Consider the following 19,884-nt stretch of genomic DNA (forward strand, 5'->3'; position numbering starts at 1 on the left):
GGGTTCCCGCGGAGCAGGGAGCCTGATGCGGGGCTCGATCCCAGGACCCTGGGATCATGACCTGAGCCGAAGGCAGACGCTTAACGACTGAGCCACCCAGGCGCCCCTGTTTTTCTAGTTTCTATGTAATTTATTTCTGCTCTATAGAGATAGATAACTTTTGGGGTGCCTGGCTGGCTCAGTCAGTGGAACATGCAACTCTTGATCTTGGGGTTGTGAGTTTGAGCCCCACGGTGGGTGTAGAGATTACTTAAAATCTTAAAAAAAAAAGGGAGGTGGATAACTTTTTAACTGATAAGATTTATTTTTTTGAAAAGATTTTATTTATTTATTTGACAGAGAGAGAGACAGTGAGAGAGGGAACACAAGCAGGGGGAGTGGGAGAGGGAGAAGCAGGCTTCTCGCTGAGCAGGGAGCCCGATGTAGGGCTCGATCCCATGACCTGACCCAAAGGCAGACACTTAATGACTGAGCCACCCAGGTGTCCCACTGATAGCATTTTTAAGCTTAATTGTCTCTTTTGCATAGCTGTAAAACTGTACGTGATTAATTGCAATGAGACAAACCTAAACAACACAGGAAGCAAAGATGTCAACGGTTAAGCTTAAAAAAAAGCCCTCATGTATTATGGAGTAATGTATCAATCCTCATTTCTATTTCCTGTAAATGCTATTCTAAATTAATAATTTTAAGATACACTTGAATTTATAAACAGTTCTGGCTTGATAAGATTCCAGTCTTTTATTGGAGACATATTCGGTGAAAAGTCATTTGACTCAAAGTTTACAAGATAGAATATGAAGGAATACAGTAAATATACTCCAAATTTGAAACCTCAGGTTCAAACCACATCCTAATAGAAAATGGCAGAAGGCTATTATAGATTTTGAAAACCTCCAAGAAACAAATACGGTTTATAATCAGGAATTGTGTGATTTTAATTAGTTCTGAGCAGTGCAGTAAATGAATGATACTGATAATGAAAGGCGGAAAGAAAAAATTTAACCAGGAACTTACCACCAGTTTTTAATGGCTGACACCTAAATATATTTCTGGAACGAACAAATTTGAATAGTCAGTAATAACTTTCTTAAAGCCTCATTAACTGAAATTATAGATTTTAATTATTATTTTTTTATATGTATATATATTTTTACTTTTGTTATTTTTTTAAAGTAATCTCTATGCCCAACATGGGGCTCAAACTCATGACCCTGAGATCAAGAGTCACATGTTCTACCAACTGAGCCAGCCAGGCGCCCCTAAAATTACAGAATTTTAAATCTTTTTTCATGTTTTTATATATTAGCTTTCACTTAGTCACATTAAACCATACTCTTTCACTACTCAGTTCATTTGAGTCCTGTCTTTAGATGCCAGGTGCTTGATCTAAGTTTTCAAGTAGAGTTATTATTCAGCTTACATCAAAGTACTTAGTTGTCAACAGTAATTAAAGAAGGATCTTAAAGCAGAGATCAAAATTAAATCAATATTTAGATTAAAAATGATTATAAAACACACAAAAGGTCATGGAACATAAAACATAACTGAGAAACTGAGAAGAATTCAATGTTTAAAATGTCTTTTCTCGGGGTGCCTGGGTGGCTCAGTTGGTTAAGCGGCTGCCTTTGGCTCAGGTCATGATCCCAGGGTCCTGGGATCAAGCCCCACATCGGGCTCCCTGCTCAGCGGGAAGCCTGCTTCTCCCTCTCCCACTCCCCCTGCTTGTGTTCTCTCTCTCACCGTCTCTCTGTCAAATAAATAAATAAAATCTTTAAAAAATAAATAAATAAAAATGCCTTTTCTTCTTAAAGATAAGCTGTCAGGGGCTCCTGGGTGGTTCAGTTGGTTGGGCGTTTGCCTTCGGCTCAGGTCATGATCCCAGGATCTGGGATCAAGCCCCACATTGGGCTCCCTGCTCAGCGGGGAGTCTGCTTCTCCCTCTCCCTGCCTCTCTGCCTACTTGTGCTCTATCAAACAAATAAATAAAAATCTTAGGGAAAAAAAAAGATAAGCTGTCATACACATGCATATACAGCCATCTGACTGTGGAGGCTAATCCTGATAAATGTTTTCCTCAGACGCACTTATAAAATTCATGAGAATAGCACTAATATAGGACCTCTGAAATATTTTTAAAAACCTAGTTAGGAGCTAAGTGACTTTTCACAGAGTGAGACAGAAAAACAACTGATAAACACTGTTAATTTTTTCAAGTAATGTTATGTACAGTTTTATTGCCAGTATATGCACAACAGGAAGCATAGAACTATAAATACACAATGTAATTAACAGTAGAAAACAAAACTGTTACAGGTAAAGGGGAGGGGATATAGAGAAACTATTTTCCTGCTGCTAGAACAGAAACGAAGGGAAAAGCCTATGACAAATCATCCATCCAGTACTCTTGTCTTAAATTCTTTACATACATTTCTACATTTTTTTCAGTTAAACAAAGAAAGTACAGATAACTCTGTAACAACAGCAAATTGCTTCCCTAATAGCTATTTGCCTTTCCAGTCAAATTCACTTCATGTTAGGATTTTAAAAAAAGTCAAGATGAGAAATCATTAGCATCCTGGTTCCGAATGATCTAATTTGCCTTTCACCAAACTGGTAATTTTTGAAAGTTGGCTGCACATGAAAAGAATAGGTGTAGCAAAAGGTGATTAAAAAAATTTGTTAAAATGTAACAGAAAATCACCCTTGAAGTAGTTTCCCAAAAGATACTACAGGCAGCAGCTCAGTTATAAGGATTAGCCCTGAAGAGGTAGAGAATTTAAGTCCATTACACAAAGATAATAGCCTTGTACCATCTTCTCTCTCATCAGGATCAATGTTTTCAAGTAAGACAATTTCATGGTAAAAGGAAACCAGGTCCCACCATTTAAAGAAAAGGTGCTGGTTGACTCCCATGTCTCAATAATAAGTTTGTTTATTAAATGAGAAACAGAAGACGGTCAAGGACACACATGCACTTGATTTTTTTTTTTTGTCTCTTTCCATTACCAAGTTTATTCATAAGTGAATTTGAGATTAATAAATACGAAAAAAGCATCATTCACAACAAAGATAAACAAACCAAAAACCCTGCAATAAAACCTTCTATTTTAATAAGTATCAAGAAAACAACAGGCAGATGATTTGGTGCAGCTGTCTTAAGGGATCTTAGAGGGGACATGGTTTTAAATAAAGATGGCAAGATCAACAACCAATAAGCAGTATCAGTGTTACAGAACTGGCTGATTCTGTAGCACTTTCTCTGAGGTCTTAGTTTTAAACTACAGATCACCCCAAAGAAATTGCAACTAATGACATGTATCACCATCACACCAACAGAGTCCAGCTGTAGTTCAAATTAGTCCTGCTTTGTTTCACATCATTTCAGTATTTCTAGCATAGGACATGATACGGAACAAAACTCCAAGTAGCAATAAAAATATTATTCTGCATTTGAATAGAGGCAAAAAAAAATGTTTTAGACTGTTAAACTTTTAAAGCTTTAAGCATTCCTCTTTAACCAGCATTTAAAAAAATTTATACAATCATAACACTGGCAAAGGTTAATGGGAAGACAAAGAAGTACAAACATGTGAAATGAATTCGATTAAAAATTACTTTGTACTGATCAACTGATGTTAATACTGCTTCTTCTTGAATTTGGAATAACTATCATAAAAGTTACATGCAGACTGAGGATAGCCCTCTGTTACAGAAAATACAAAACAAAACAAAAAACTAAAACTGGGAAAGATGGTAAGTTCCAAAAGATGTGTTTGAAAATTTCCTTTCATTGATGAGGTGTGGTCTGTCTGTCCTTTCTTTGAGAGGCCGTGGTTCACTTTAATCAGCTTCACTAACTTTGTCCAGCAACATCAGTAGTGGGATCAGCTCCTCCAGAACCTGTTTGTGCACGTTTGATGTAAAGATTCAGTAGCTTCATCTGCAGATTCAAGCCAAACGTATGTCATTGAGCCAATTATAAATTATAGTAAGATCCTCATTAAAAAAATTATATACATGTATGAATTTAAAAAGAGAGATTTTAGACTAAGTTACACCCAAGTTATTGTTGATAATTAAGAATTACCAAAAAAAAAAAAAAATTCAAGTCTCAAGTCTGTTCACAACTGAGTATTCTATTTATTCATTTATTTAAGTAATCTCTACACCCAACATGGGGTTTGAACTCATGACCCTGAGATCAAGAGTTGCATGCTCTACCAGGCTAAGCCAGCCAGGTACCCCTGATGACTGAGTATTCTAATATGCCTTTTCAAAAAATATTGTAGTGATAGCATGTAAAACTTAAACTTAGAAAAAAGAAGTCATCATTAAGACAATAAGGATAAACATTTGAGCACCATGTGCTACATAATAAGCTAACTATCTTACACTATCTCTTTTTATCTCAACAATACTTTATAGATGAGGAAATCAAGATATAAGGACATGCAAGTCATTGCCTAAAGTCACAGGGGTAGGTAAGAAGTGGGCCAGGATAGGAAATTAGGCACTTGGGTTCCAGGACCCAAGATCTTAAACAATTATAACACTGCCCTCCAAGAATGTTCTTGATTTCTCTGTGTCAATTTGTAGTCTTTGCTAGATGAGATCATACTTTTATAAAGTTTTAATCAATGCATATACAATTCTGTGCTTTACTTTTTTTCATCTAATGTCATTTCCAAATATTTTTTAACCTACCTATGGTCTTCATATGCCTAGTACTCTGACAAAGTACTTAATTTTTAAAAAAATTTTTATTTAAATTCAATTTAATTAACATCTAGTGTATTATTAGTTTCAGGGGTAGAATTTAGTGATTCATCAGTTGCATACATCTCCCAGTGCTCATTACTTCAAGTGCCCTCCTTAATGCCCATCACCCAGTAACCCCATCCCCCCACCAACCTCAGCTCCAGCAGCCCTCAGTTTCCTAGAGTTAAAAGAGTCCTGACAAAGTACTTAATTTTAATTCTTCTACAGACATCTCTGGATTATCAGGACACAATCTGAGCTTATCATAAAAGTTGAGATTTTTTTCTTTGAAAACCACTGTGTTGGGGCGCCTTGCTGGCTCAGTTGGTAGAGCATGTGGGGCTCTTGAGTTCAAGCTGGGTGTAGAGTTTACTTAAAAAAAAAGAGGGGTGCCTGTCTGGCACCTTTGGCTCCGGTCATGATCTCAGGGTCGTGGAACTGAGCCCCACGGTAGGCTCCCTGCTTAGCGGGGAGCCTGCTTCTCCCTCTGTCTGCCACTCCCCCTGCTTGTGCTTGCTCACTGTCAAATAATTATATAAAATCTTAAAAAAAAAAAAAAAAAAGGAAAAAGAAAACTGTGCTGTTGAAAGTTTGCTTTTTTAACATTAACTCATTGATTCAAGGGTTTTTAACCTGGTGTCCATGGGATTCAGGGACTCAATGAATCATCTGAAACTATGTGTAAAATTTTCTGTATTTATTTATTTTTCTTGGGATGAGATACTACCCATATCTCAAAGTGGTTTGTAACTCAGAAAGGGTTAAGAACCACTGCTCTATCTATAACTCACGTAAGTATTTAATGTAAGGTGTATACCTGAGCTTTATAGGTATTTTCTCCACCTTTTTGCTATTTTAAAAATAAATTTGATCATAGTAATGACAACAGCGAGGGTTTGGGAAACTGTTTAGATGAGGATGAGTGTTTCCCGCAAACTGGTTCATAAGCAACAGTTCAACAATCATAGTTTATCCTCAGTTTGTAGAATAAATTTCAATGTTTGATAGTATCAAAGAAATGAGGAAAGCAAGACTCTTTTTTAAGTCTTTATTTTTATTTTTTAAAAGATTTTATTTATTTGCGAGAGAGAGAATGAGAGACAGAGAGCATGAGAGGGGGGAGGGTCAGAGGGAGAAGCAGACTCCCCGCCGAGCAGGGAGCCCGATGCGGGACTCGATCCTGGGACTCCAGGATCATGACCTGAGCCGAAGGCAGTCGCTTAACCAACTGAGCCACCCAGGCGCCCCATGTCTTTAAAACATTTTTTTAAGCTTATTTAATATTTAAGTAATCTCTACACCCAATGTGAGGCTCGAACTCATGACCCCGAAATCAAGAGTTTCATGCTCTTCTGACTGAGCCAGCCAGGCACCCCTATTTTTTTTTTAAGTCTTTTTTTTTAAGCTTTGGCCATTTGTTCCTTTATTCTGTCTCAAACTTTTCATAAAGGTAGAAAACAATTGTAAGGATAAAGATTGTCATCATTTTACTGGGCTCTTGGCTTCCTGTGAGTCCTGGGAAAACAGGATCAGTGTCTTAATGTTGAGCACAATGTCTGATGTACAGACAGTGCTTGACCAATGTTTCTTGGGTAAATAGATTTATATTTATTATTAGTATCAACATTTCATCTTATTCCATCAAGGCCGCTGTAACAAAATACCATGGACTAAGTGGCTCATAAACAATAGAAATTTATTTTTCACAGCTCTGGAGACTGGATAGTGCAAGATCCAGGTGATATCCTGCTTTCTGGTTCACAGACAGCCGTCTTATTGCCGTAACTTCACAGAGCAGACAGGGCAAGGGATCTCCGGGGTCTCTTTTATAAGGATGCTAATCCCATTCAGGAAGGCAGAACCTTCCAAAGGCCCACCTCTTAATACCATCACATTTGGGATTGGATTTCAACATAAGAATTCTGAGGGAACATTTCCATAGAGTACAATAATACATGATCAACTTCTCACGGATGGGATCTCATTGGATGACTACAGCCACCCAATGAGGTTGTTTTTTTTTTAAGTCTTAAGGACAGCAAATATTTGATTATCATAATTCACAGGGGAAAATTAAAGAAATGTTCAAGTGTTCCACATTTTGGGAGATATAAAGTAATCCATGAATATATAAAGCTACTATTCTTTTTGAAAAAAGTATATTCATGGGGCACCTGGGTGGTTCAGTCGTTAAGCATCTGCCTTCGGCTCAGGTCATGATCCCAGGGTCTTGGGATCGAGCCCCGAGTCGGGCTGCCTGCTCAGCGGGAAGCCTGCTTCTCCCTCTCCCACTCCCCCTGCTTGTGTTCCCTCTCTCGCTGTGTCTCTCTCCATCAAATAAATAAATAAAATCTTAAAAAATAAAAAAGGATATTCATTTATGTACTTATGTATTTAAGTAATCTCTATACCCACTGTGGGGCTCAAACTCACAAAAACCGAGATCAAGTGTCACACATGTCACACACTCCACCAACTGAGCCAGCCAGGCGCCCCAGCCACTATTTATTCTTAAACAGTCCTTGGGGGTGAGGATTTGGGTGTGGTGGTGGGAAAGGAATCCACTGGCTGTAGGCATTTCTTTCAGAGCAGCCTACCCTACTTGACCTCACCTGAGTGAACAATGTGAAAGTAGAAACAGTTAAAATTCAAAAGGTGGGAGAAATGAGTTGGATGCTCAAGGCCTGACTTGTTCAAAGCTGAGTAACAAATTTACCCTTTAACACAACAAAGAACTAAATCTGAAAAATGTACCAAAGTCACCACCTTTAGAACAAAGCATCACTACTTACTTTACTGCCAGTGAGCTGACTGAGATGTGGTTTTAGTTCATCACCAATTACTGCATGAACAGCCACCAGGCAGAAGACACAAGCTTTCCGAACACTGCTCTCTGAATTATCATAACCCTAGGGAGAAAAGTCCTTGTTAGCACTCCTGAGGGATCTGAAAAAGTACCATTCCAAAATGGACAGAAGATGTGGCTCAGAGATGAGCTTATAGGCGTAGCAGGGAGAGGAAGCTTTGTTGACTGAAGTTAACCTCCCTACCTTTCCCGGCAGAAACGTGCCCTTCTCTCCCTCCACTTCCCCTTCACACCTCCACTCCACTATTAGCTTTCCTTATCAGGTTCTACCTTATTTAGCCTGGAAAGCTGCCCCTTTGCCAACCTGCTCTGTAAAGTCTGCAGATGAGCCCTGCTAAAGCATTCAGCTGTAGGAAGCCCAAGAGCGCTTCACTATTGAATAAAATCTAAACAGAGTAAAACTGGGCCTGGCAGTCAAGGTACTCCTATAATTCAGGCTGAATTAAGCTCAACATCTCTGTCCTATCCCCACCATTACTCTAAGTTATTCAACTGGCAAAAATTTATTCAGTACCCACTATATGTATGATATACACATACTACGTATGTTCTGTTCTTTGTACCAAAGTACAAAGAAGAGATTTGGATCTTATCTTCAAGGACCCCACAATTTAGTGAGCACTATTAGGCTTACAACAGAGTCAAAGATAATACTAAAGATGCACAAAGAAATTAATGATTAATTCTCTTCAGAAGTGGTTTTATTATACATACTACATAATATTAGTCAGTCATTATGTTACTTTATAGAATATAATTTATTGAATGGAAAAAGTTAACAATTTATGATTAAGCAAAGCATGTTATAAAATATGGCCTCATTAAATGTTTATGTGGATGAAAGGTTTGTGTGCATAGAAAAAAAACCACATTACATCTGTGACTGTAAATTAGCATAACCATTTTGGAGAGAAATCTGGCAGTACCTAGGAATTCTACTTCTAGATATATACATATAAGGAAATATAAGGAAGTTCAATGCAGTATTTATGTTATTAAAAAAAAGGGTAACAACCCAGATATTCATCAAAAGATGAATGGATAAACAAATTGTGGTAGTCATAGTAATGGAAATTACTCAGCCATAAAAAAATGAATTAAATTCTAATACATGCTATAACATGGATGAACCCTAAAAACATTACGCTAAATAAGCCAGCCAAAACAGAACAAATACTGTGTGCTTCCTTTTACATGAGGAACCTATAAAGCAGAAGAGAAAAAGTAGAATAGAAGTTACCAGGGGCTATGGGAAGAGGGAATAGGGGATTATTAATGGGTACAGAGTTTCTGTTTGGGATGATGAAATATGTTCTGGAGCTGGATAGTTGTAATGGTTGTACATCATAAATGTATTTTAATGCAACTGAATTGCACACTTAAAAATGACTAAATGGTTAAGTTTTATGTTATGTATATATTTAACACACACACACACACACAGAGCTAGTTATGGAAAGTCTTTCTTTGCTCTGAATATCCAAGACAGCAGGAAGGCTTGGTTATGCCACTACTGTTGCCTAGAAAGTGCCTAAAATAACCGAATCCCAAATGTATCATAATTTATGCCTCTGAGTTTTGTTTCTCACCTGTATTAGGCCTGGCATAATCTCCGGCAAAAGCAAGTTAAGGGTTTCCTTGGATACTCTCTCTATCACTTTTGTCTGCATTTTGATTGCAGCCAGATTAATTGGGTAATCTGCAGTTTGGATGATAGGACAAAGCACTTTGATGCACTGCTCTGGACTGATTGAAGTGGCTAGCACTGACGCAGCTTCCTCAGCAGATCTTACCACCTAAAACAAAGAGGAAATGTTTAAACTGGAGTAAATTTTTAAAACGTTATAATATGTCCCAGAAGTACAAACTTCATGAAATATGCAATACAACATGTTATCTATAATTTGCTTTGAAACTACAGTAAACACACACACACAAAAAGTGAGGGTACAGATAAAACAGCATTGGCAAAATGTCAGTAACTTTTGAAGCCAGAATGGATATATAGGGAGAAATATTTCTTCCAGATAGTCTTCCTTCTTTTGTGTTCTCTTAATGTTGGCTAATGCAGGTTTTATTTTATTTTATTTTTTTGTTTGTTTGTTTTTGACAGAGAGAGAGGGGTTGGGAGAGAAGGGCAGAGAGAATCCTAAGGAGGTTCTATACTCAGTATGGAGCCCGACATGGGGCTAGATCTCATGACCCTGAGATCACGACTTGAGCCTAAGTCAAGAGTTGGATGCTTAACTGACTGAACCACCCAGGCGCCCCACCTTTGTCCATTTTTAAATTGGGTTATTTCTCTTTTTGTTGTTGACTTGTAAGAGTTCTTTGTATATTACCTTATCAGACATGATTTGCAAAAATTTTCTCCTATTCTGTGGGTTCTCTTTCCACTTTCTTTAGAGTGCCCTTTGAAGCACCAAAGTTTTCTTTTTTTAAACATTATTCTTTGTGACACTGATTTTTATTTTATTTTTTTTTGAGTAAACTCTATGCCCAATGTGGGGCTTGAACTCATAACCCCAAGATCAAGAGTCTCATGATCTACTGACTGACTCAGCCAGGTGCCATTGAAGCATAAAAGTTTTTATTTATTATTTAAAAAAATATTTTATTATATATATTTATTTTTGAAGATTTTATTTATTTATTTGACACAGAGAGAGAGAGACAGCAAGAGAGGGAACACAAACAGGGGGAGTATGAGAGGGAGAAGCAGGCTTCCCGCTGAGCAGAGAGCCCAGTGTGGGGCTCGATCTCAGGACCCTAAGCCGAAGGCAGATGCTTATGACTGAGCCACCCAGGTGCCCCTTTATTATATATATATTTTTAAAGATTTATTTATTTGAGAGAGAGAGCGAGAGAGCGAGCATGAGGAGCAGAGGAAGAGGGAGACAGAATCTCAAACTGACTCCCAGCTGAGTGCAGAGCCCAACACGGGGCATGGTCTCAGGACTCCGAGATCATGACCTGAGCCGAAACCAAGAGTGGGATGCTTAACCAAATGAGCCACCCAGGTGCCCTCAAAAGATTTTATTTTTAAGTAATCTCTACACCCAATGTGGGGCTTGAATTTACAACCTTGAGATCAAGAGTCGTATGCTCCACCAACTAAGCCACCTGGGCATCCTGAAGCACAAAAGTTTTAAATTTTGATAAAGTCCAATTTATGTTTTTGTTGTTGTTGGCTACTTGTGCTTTTGGTGTTATGTCTAAGAAACTACTGCTTAATCCAAGATGACAAAGATTTATACCTATTTCTCCTGAAAGTTATAGTTTCAGCTCTTACATTTAGTTTTGATCTATTTTGTCTCACTGCTATTTTTTAACTTTCCTTTTTTTGACCTCTTTCGCTTATGTCTTGGTTCTACCAGAGGCACCTAATGCTACTGCTCTGGTGCTTTCTCTTAGAACTGCAGTCTCTATTTGAAATTTCCTTTTCTAATTATTTCTGAAACTTAATAAAAATCCTCAGGGTTATATCATCAACATAATTGATGGTGATGGGTATATTACAACTATAAAAAGATGAGACAGGAGAGAGAGACAAACCAAGAAACAGATCCTCAAGTATAGAGAACTGGTCACCAGAGGGGAGGTGGGGGAGGGGAAGGGTGACAAAGGTGATGGGACGAAGGAGTACATTTGCTGTGATGAGCACTGGGTGTTGAATCACTATATTGTACACCTGAAACTAATATAATATTGTATGTTAACTAACTGGAATTTAAATAAAAGCTTAAAAAGTCTAATTTTTTTTTACACAACTATAAATAAAAAGACAGATGAGACAGATTTACAGGACTCCCTTCAGGAAAGCTGTCCTCATTATTTTATTGGATAAACTCTGAACAGACATCTAGTTCCTATAGGCACTTTACCACTTTAAAATAATAATGATTCTTGTCTTCATTACTTATTTCAAAAATTCTTATTGGTAAGTGGACAGTGACAGTTGGTGAATTCTAAATTAGAAAACTACAAGTCAAATTAAGAAGGAAAAAATGAAATCAAGATTATGTCCTAGAGCTGGCTTATTTTAGGTGAAAGACCATGATATCACCATAATTCATTTAATAAAAAAATATGATTGCATCTTCATTAGATATATTACCTGGAACATCAAAGTTAAGTGTTCATTTGACTGAATGATTGATACTCTTCAAGGGTATTCTTTAAGCAATGTTTGTATGTTTCATGCAATAATATCAGAAGTACTGAGAGTAAAATAATAATTTAATGGTCTGGTAACTTACCTCCTTATGAGGATCTTTATGTGCTTCCAATGTTTTCATGACAGTCAGTTCTGCATAGTTTTTAAATCTGGCTGGTTGATGCCTTAGGATTTCTCTTAAAACCTTTAATGCCAAAGCCCTGATTGTAGGCTAAGAAGAAATATTTTAATGTTTTTAATATTTTGGGTTATAGACAATCTTCTATATTTTCCATTTCTGTAACTTAAGGGTCTTAACATTGGGGCAGGGATAAGTCCTGGACAACTGTACAAAGTATATGGTATATTACATAATTAAGTTTTCACATCTCTAGTTGAAAACTTGAATCACACTTTTTATACTTGTAGGAGATCAAGAACCAACAATATCCTATGAGAAAAGAAATTACACTTCTGAACAACTAGTTTAAATATGCAAAACAAGTAACTTGTACTTTCCTATAAAAATACTACCAGCAACCTTTCATTTTTCCCACTGTCAACTGTTCAAAATCATTGAGCCTATTGGTTTAGAAGAAAAAGTACTCAAAATGAAAATTTCACACAGGAAGAAGCAGTAAAAGAGACTGATTTTCCCAATTTCCAAATCTGTGTAGCTCTTGATTAACAGGCAAGGACAGGCAATCCAAGACAGGAAAAACAGGCTATGATTTACATATCCTGCCATTTACCTCTTTATCCCCAAGGGTTTCAAGCAATAGAAGTAATATTGTTTTGAAGTGTTCATCCCAAACACTGAAAGATTCTTCCTGTGTCAGTTTCATGAGTTCATAGAGGGCGATTTTTCTTTCTTCTACACGTTCATTATGGTTAGACAGCTCCTTCAATAGCTCTGCGACCAGGTCAGAGTGGTCCAGGGAAAGATCTGGCAAGAGGACATAATGTTAATTCTGTAACTTTATAGGTCAGCTAAGTATGGGGATGACAACTTTATAACGTTACGAAACAGACAATGTTAGTTTTAAGAAAAAAAATGACTAATTTTCTTTTCCAGTTTGTCATCTTGAAAACACCAATTCTAGTTTAAAACTTTTTATAATGAAAAATTCACATAAGGAAAAAATATAATGGACCCCTATATGCCCTCACCCAGATTTAAGAATTATCAAGATTTTACCATTCTTACTTCATCTTCATCCCTCCCCACTTTTTTTCCTGAAATATTTCTAGTAAATAGCAAATAGATCATTTAATCCTTACATACATCAGTATGCATTTCTATGGTGTCGTGCCAGGAGGCTCACAATGTTTGGGTACTCCAGTTTTAGTGATATTAATAATGGCCACTGGATTTAAGTGGTGACAACTTGATCCCACCATTGTAAAGTTCCCCATCAATCTTTAAAAAAAAAAAATTTTTTTTTTTAAGAGCGGGAGAGTGCCCTTGGCCGGGGTGGGGGAGCTGTTAAGGGGTGGGGGAGAGAAAGAATCCTAAGCAGGCTCCATGCCCAGCACAGAGCCTGATGTGGGGCTTGATCCCACAACCCGGAGATCATGACCTGAGCCAGAATTAAGAGTCAGACATCCAATGGATTAAGCCACTCAGGCACTACCCCCCTAAAAATAATTTTTTTTTAAGATTTATTTATTTGAGAGAGTAAGTGAGAGAGAGTAGGTGCATGTGAGTGGGGGGGAGGGGCAGAGGGAGAGGGAGAGAGAATATCAGGCAGACTCCAGCTGAGCCCAATGCAGGGCTGGATCTTATGACCCTGAGATCACAACCTGAGCAAAAACCAAGAGTTGGATGCTTAACCGACTCTGCAACCCAGGCACCCCAACCAATCTTTTGAATAATGGCTTCACCCACTGATGAATTATTTTATTAGGAATTAAAAATGGGCTGGAATTCTTCTGTATAGAGTAATTTTATCAACTAGAGCTATTTTGATTATCCTGAAATATAGTTTGATAGAAGAGGCAGAATAAATACTTAATATTTTCCCTTAAATTCAGAGATGAGAGTTGGGTGTAATGATTATCAAAGAGTTTTCATTTGTTTTTGCTTTCTTTTTTAAAGTATAATCATGAACTCATGAATTTTATGAATGTTAGAGGATACTTATGGTGCTTTGAATAATTTTTGTAGGAAAGACAGTTACATCCCAAAGCTCATATTAAAACATTACAAAATACCAGAATTCTTCCTAAATTCTTTTGTTGATAAAATAAATGACAAATTCAGCCCTTCTGGGACTTCGGCAGACAGTGGCCTGAGCTTGTGCCATAGACTCTTTTCCTTAACTCCTCTGGAATAAAATAACCACAGAATATGGTGCCTGAGCTTGGAAGTTACACCTGGGGTTACTCCCTCTCCCGAATCTCCAGGGAAGACAGTTGACGGCATGGAGCTATACTGCTGTAGGTCCACTTGGCAAGAACATGCTGGTCTTTCATAGGAAAGGGCTGCCACTTATGCTGGTCCTAATAGGTCAGAGAAGGCTTGTGGATCTAGCATCTGGGAGATAGCTGTTGCCTACAAAAGCAAAGGCTCAAGAGGAAAGAGCCCACTTCCCAAAAATGAATTATTGTGCTTCATCCTGCCAGCTGGTTAGCCACTAACCTAGAGATACCAATGGTCTGACATTATAGGTTGCGGGGAACCCACACCTACAAGTAGGGGAAAGAAAAATTATATTTTACTTAAGGGGACTCGGAAACCTGAGGAAAGGAAATCAAGCTGAACCATTAGAATAGATGCGTTCAGGGGCGCCTGGGTGGGTTAGTCGGTTAAGCGTCTGACTCTTGATTTTGGCTCAGGTCATTACAGCAGGGTCGTGAGACTGAGCCCCATGTTGGGCTCCGGGCTGGGTACAGAGCCTGCTTAAGATTAGCTCTCCCTCTGCCTTTGCCCTTTCCCCCACCACCCCCCCCAAAAAATAAAAAAAGAATAGATGAATCCAACTAGAGTAAAAGTAACAGACGATAGGGAAGGGAAACTGAACCAAAATGTAGTGACAACATTCACTAACTATTAAAAAGGAAGTTTATTATGACAACGCTCATGGAACTACAATTAGAGCACTAACAACCTCATACACAGAGCACAGAATATGATTGCTGAACTTCAAAATGAGAGATAGTCTGGTAAGAATGATCACCAAGGTAAACCAAATTAGGGTTTTGGAAGAACCTCTGTAAAATGCAGAACAAACCACAAAAAAGAAATTTGTGTTCAAAGATGACATCTGAACTTGGAGGATAAAAACTGTCTTAGAAATAATTTCATTATATAGACCAACACTGGAACAGTACTGCTGCTTTAACAGCAGCCACTGTGGCAGGACAAATGCATCTCCATAAATCTCACAAAAGTCACTCCTGCAAAGTCATGTCATCAGACTTCCACAGATGTCAGAGGATCATTCTGGTAAGAGTATATTTTATTTCAGCTCAATAAAGGGAATTCACACACACACAAAATGCTTTCAAAGGAATGCAGCTCTTTTCTCCATGAATATAGGCTTTGTAATTACTCTAGGAGATAATCAGAAATGACTTGACATAAAGTGGTCTGAACAGATGACTAACAGGAAAATAATTTCTGCCAAAGAAAACAAATATTTTGTTATAAAACTGATTTACATGATACAAATGAGATAAACCTAAAGGTAACCAACTGTATTTCCTCATGAGAGGCATCCTGGTCATGCGAAAAGAAAGGCTCTGGAGTCCCACTAAACCTGTACCTCTTACTTGGTGTAACAAACGCACATTCTTAATTACTGCGGAGGCTCAGTTTTCTTATGAGTAAAATGGGCAGAGAGCACTGACTTCCTATGGTCACAGTGAAGACCTGTGCTTGGAACACCATAAACTAATATTAATTTTCTTTGTTCTTATGACAGATATTAGCATGATTACAATTGTGATATTTCTGTTGCAGTGCTGAAAAAATATGGGATATTCTTTTCATTGGCAAACTTTGATATAAGTCTCTCTTGAATAACAGAACCATCCTCACTAACAGTATTATTCTGGAATATTATAGTCCCTGGTAAACTTTACAAAGATCGTAATTAGATGTGGACATTAGTGGAGTTTTAAATTCTTCTGACTCATTAATTTTGAAAAATTTATCACTAATGTGTGTTATCTGTCTGTAATGTGTATAGGAACATCTGAATAACATACTAAATAAGTCTCAGAATTTCAAAACAATTTCTTTTTATGGAAATTCTGACTTGAACAAAATTATTATCTCATGCCAAAAGTTATGGACTTTAAAAACAAAAAAAAGGAGGAGAAATTTTGTATTGGGGCAGACATGGAAGGAAAATCAAAAGAGCAATGGTGGTCAATAAAATTAAAAAGAATGGGTGACGTTAGCAATGTTCACAATAAAATAATGTCAAACAAGGTCTTCCCTATCTCAAATTTAAAAATGAACATAAGCGGGGTGCCTGGGTGGCTCAGTCGGTTAAGCGGCTGCCTTCAGCTCAGGTCATGATCCCAGGGTCCTGGGATCGAGCCCCGCATCGGGCTCCCTGCTTGGTGGAGAGCCTGCTTCTCCCTCTCCCTCTGTCTGCCGCTCTGCCTACTTACGCTATCTCTGTTAAATAAAAAATTAAAAATTAAAAAAAATAAAATAAAAAATAAAAATGAACATAAGCAATAAATAATTGCTATATGAAGTTTAGAGCAACTACTATTTTGCTTAACTAATGGCTTATCCATTTTCAGAGAGTGTTCAACATAAAATGGCTGTCTTATGTTTCAGAAATCAATCAAGTATTATGCTGCGAAGAAATAATTTTCTCAAGTTCAAAAATATTCTACCCAATTTGGATTTCAGTTACATAATTTCCAAAGATGTCTTCCTTTAACAAATGGAAAATATAAGATCTTTAGTAAAGGAAAAGAGAATCAGTCAGTTACTAAGTGGGCAATCTTTTTTTTTTTTTTTTAAAGATTTTAATTATTTATTTGGTGCAGAGAGAGAGAGAACCCACAAGCAGGGGGAGTGGCAGGCAGAGGGAGAAGCAGGTTCCCTGCTGAGCAAGGAGCCCAACTCAGGACTCGATCCCAGGACGCCAGGATCATGACCTGAGCCGAAGGCAGATGCTTAACTGACTGGAGCCACCCAGGCGTCCCCCAAGTGGGTAATCTTGCTAAGCTGTCATAGTTTTGGCTTTATGATATATTAACTCTCGTAACATAAGCAGCTGGTAAAAACACGATTCCTCAGCCTCATAAGTGAAGAGATTTTTTTCCAATCATCAAAATTATAAATGACTAGGCCTGGGGACACAGATTCCTGAGCAGAGTAAGCAGGGCTTCCTTCCACACGTGAGAGTGGCAAAGTATGGAATTTTAGAGCTCAGCCAGGGAAAGAAGGGTGTCCACATGGAGTGGTGACCAGGTGTGACCTGTCAGAGCCCAAGCAAGTTGAGGGTGTCCACGTGGAGTGGCAGAGCCCAGCAAGGTGAGGAGGTAGTGGCAGAGATCGAAAACTGGCTGCATACAGGAGGATATTAAGGATGATGAAAGCCAGGTTTCTCAGTGTCAGAAAAAAGGGCTTTATCAATATGGAAAAGGAGGAAATTAGAATTAATCTTATGGTGCTAAATTGGAATTGGAGTAAACTCACAGCTTTTGATACAGAAATAAACAGATGTAAATCAGTGTGTGTATGCATACACACACACCACACACACATTCCTTAGCTCTGGCCACTGAGAGGTCTTGGGAATAGTGATATCCCACTAGCAGTGAGTACACCTCATGCCCAGACTCTAGCCTTTAAAGACCATTTTCTATTAAATGAAACCAAAGATCGCTCCTTGGAGAAATGATTGATTCCAGGACTGAAGCAGGAACAGGACAACATTTTGTCATGCCAGCATGCAAGGATGGGGACATGTCAAAAGAACAGGTCAAATCAAAGACAATTTGAGCATCAAAATAAATGATCGTTACAAATTATAACCCACTGAATACAATGCAAACCATGAGTTCATACAGTTAAAAATTTGTGAATGAAACTTTTTAAATGAATAAATTTTAATACAGTTTTAAAGTACCTCCCCACAAGACTTATTAATTACAGAATGAGTAACTTCACAGTGGAGAAGCCTGGTAAGCACCACCATAATCAAGTGACCAAAGTTTATATCACCAAAGGCAAAGTGAAATTGTGTATTACCTGAAGAATGCACTATCACTTCTGGGACACTGATGCCAAGAGCACATGACCTGAATCCAATCACGAGAAAACATCAGACAAACCTAAATTGAGGGAAATGCTACAAAATAATTGGTCTCTGATCTTCAAAAGTGCCATGGTCACAAGAACAAAGGAAAGACTGAACACTGAAGAAGACAATAGAGACATGATTGAATGCAATGTGAGATTCTGAAGTGGATCCTCTGGCTAGAAGGTATCACTGGGACAACTGACAAAACTCTAATGGGGTTAATGGGCAGGTGGTTATTAATGTACTGATGATAATTACCTGATTTGGATGAGTATATTGTGGTTATGTGGGAGAATGTCTTTGTTTATGGAAAGTACATCCTAAAGTATTTGGGGTGATCAGTTTGACAGCTTACCCTCAAATGGCTCAAGGAAAAGTTTTTGTGTTGTACCATCTTTTACGCTTTTGATTGTTAAAAAAAAAAAAAAAATATATATATATATATATATATATACACATATATATTGCAGCCAAGGCAAGAAATGTCAGTGGAACCAATTTGGTCTGCCAGCGTGTGACCTCTGTACATAAATAATTTAAGAACAATTAAAGCTGCTAAAACTAGGTCTCAGTTTACCATGCTGCTGCAGCAAGGGAGGGTTTAAAGGACACGCTCATGCTAGGTCCATTTTATTCCCTCCTGTTTTGCTGCTATTGTGACTAAACCTCAGTAACAGAGTTAACCACTTGTGAAAAATCAAAACACACCAAAGTGAATCATTTTGGCAATTTTATAGATTCTTATGTAATTCAGACTTAGTTTGGCAAGTTGTCATAATTTTGCCTTTGTGGTAACTGTGATATATTAAGACTCTTAAAATGACATATTGGTAAAAACATGATTCGTCAACCTTACTGGTAATCAAAGAAATAAAAATGAAGAGATTTTTCCACTTACCAAATTACAAAAATTAAAAAAATATTTCTGATATCTAACTTCTCAGTCTTCCTAATAATTAAGGAAATGCTCATTAGGATGGACTATTTTATATCCATCATGGCGATGGATGTCAAAATTTTAAAAAGTCTGAACATTCTGTGCTGGTGAGGAAATCAGCACTACCTAAACTGGCCAAGTGTTTTGAGTTGGTAATTGGGTAGTAACTCTAAAAATTTCAACTTACATTATCTCTTAATCGAGCAATTCTATCTCTAGGAATCTCTTAGAGTAAATTACTTATGTATGTGCATAAAAGTTTATGAAGAAATATGTTCACTGACAGCAATACTGGGGGAACAAAGGAAAACAAAAAACTACCTAAGTATAGTATCATGAGACTGGTAAGGGGGGTACTTTCAAATTTACCCACATAGTTATCTATTACTTTATATTACTTGAGTCTTCAATAAAAAAAATTAATGAATTATGTAATTTGTAGAGAATAAATGTAATTCCTTATTAAAAATACCTAAACCATTTGCAATGTTTTATATCAGTCTTTATACATTTTATGTGAACCTAACTGCGTACTGTAATTGGAAGGGCAGGTAGGTAGCACATCTCCACCCTCTTTCAGATGTGACACTCTGGACAGTCAAACAAATATCAGGCTGGACAGCTTAGTAAGTGTTAGAACTTAGTCCTATGCCCTTGTTCCGAGCCACTGTGAGTGTAAGAGCTAGTCCCACACCCTTGGTATAAGCCACTGAAAGTGTAGAGCTAGTCCCAAGCTGGCTCCAAATTCTAATGGTAGCTTACCTCCCACTTGGTCTTGAATGCATCTTACTAGAGTTTGTTTATGATTTGACACTTTATTAAAGGGCTATTATGAAGAATGGGTAGTTCTTCAAAGGGTTTTGTCATGCTGGTATAAAAATTAATGACT

General features: G+C 37.5%; 1 protein-coding gene across 18 annotated transcripts in view; it reads right to left on the reverse strand.

Annotated features, from left to right (window-relative positions):
* Positions 1 to 2,207: 2,207 nt before the first annotated feature.
* CLASP2 (cytoplasmic linker associated protein 2) overlaps positions 2,208 to 19,884 on the reverse strand; it is a 183,368-nt gene continuing 165,691 nt past the window's right edge. For all 18 annotated transcript variants that reach the window (XM_044920799.1, XM_021677581.2, XM_044920794.1 and 15 more), the window contains 5 exons: positions 12,536 to 12,729; positions 11,887 to 12,015; positions 9,217 to 9,423; positions 7,554 to 7,670; positions 2,208 to 3,943 (listed from right to left, as the gene is read on the reverse strand). In XM_044920799.1, the coding sequence (XP_044776734.1) occupies positions 3,857 to 3,943; positions 7,554 to 7,670; positions 9,217 to 9,423; positions 11,887 to 12,015; positions 12,536 to 12,729 (734 nt within the window). In that variant the 3' untranslated portion in view covers positions 2,208 to 3,856. The remainder of the gene's footprint in view (positions 3,944 to 7,553; positions 7,671 to 9,216; positions 9,424 to 11,886; positions 12,016 to 12,535; positions 12,730 to 19,884) is intronic.

The sequence above is a fragment of the Neomonachus schauinslandi genome, chromosome 1, assembly GCF_002201575.2.
Source record: "Neomonachus schauinslandi chromosome 1, ASM220157v2, whole genome shotgun sequence".
NCBI classification, from domain to species: Eukaryota; Metazoa; Chordata; class Mammalia; order Carnivora; family Phocidae; genus Neomonachus; species Neomonachus schauinslandi.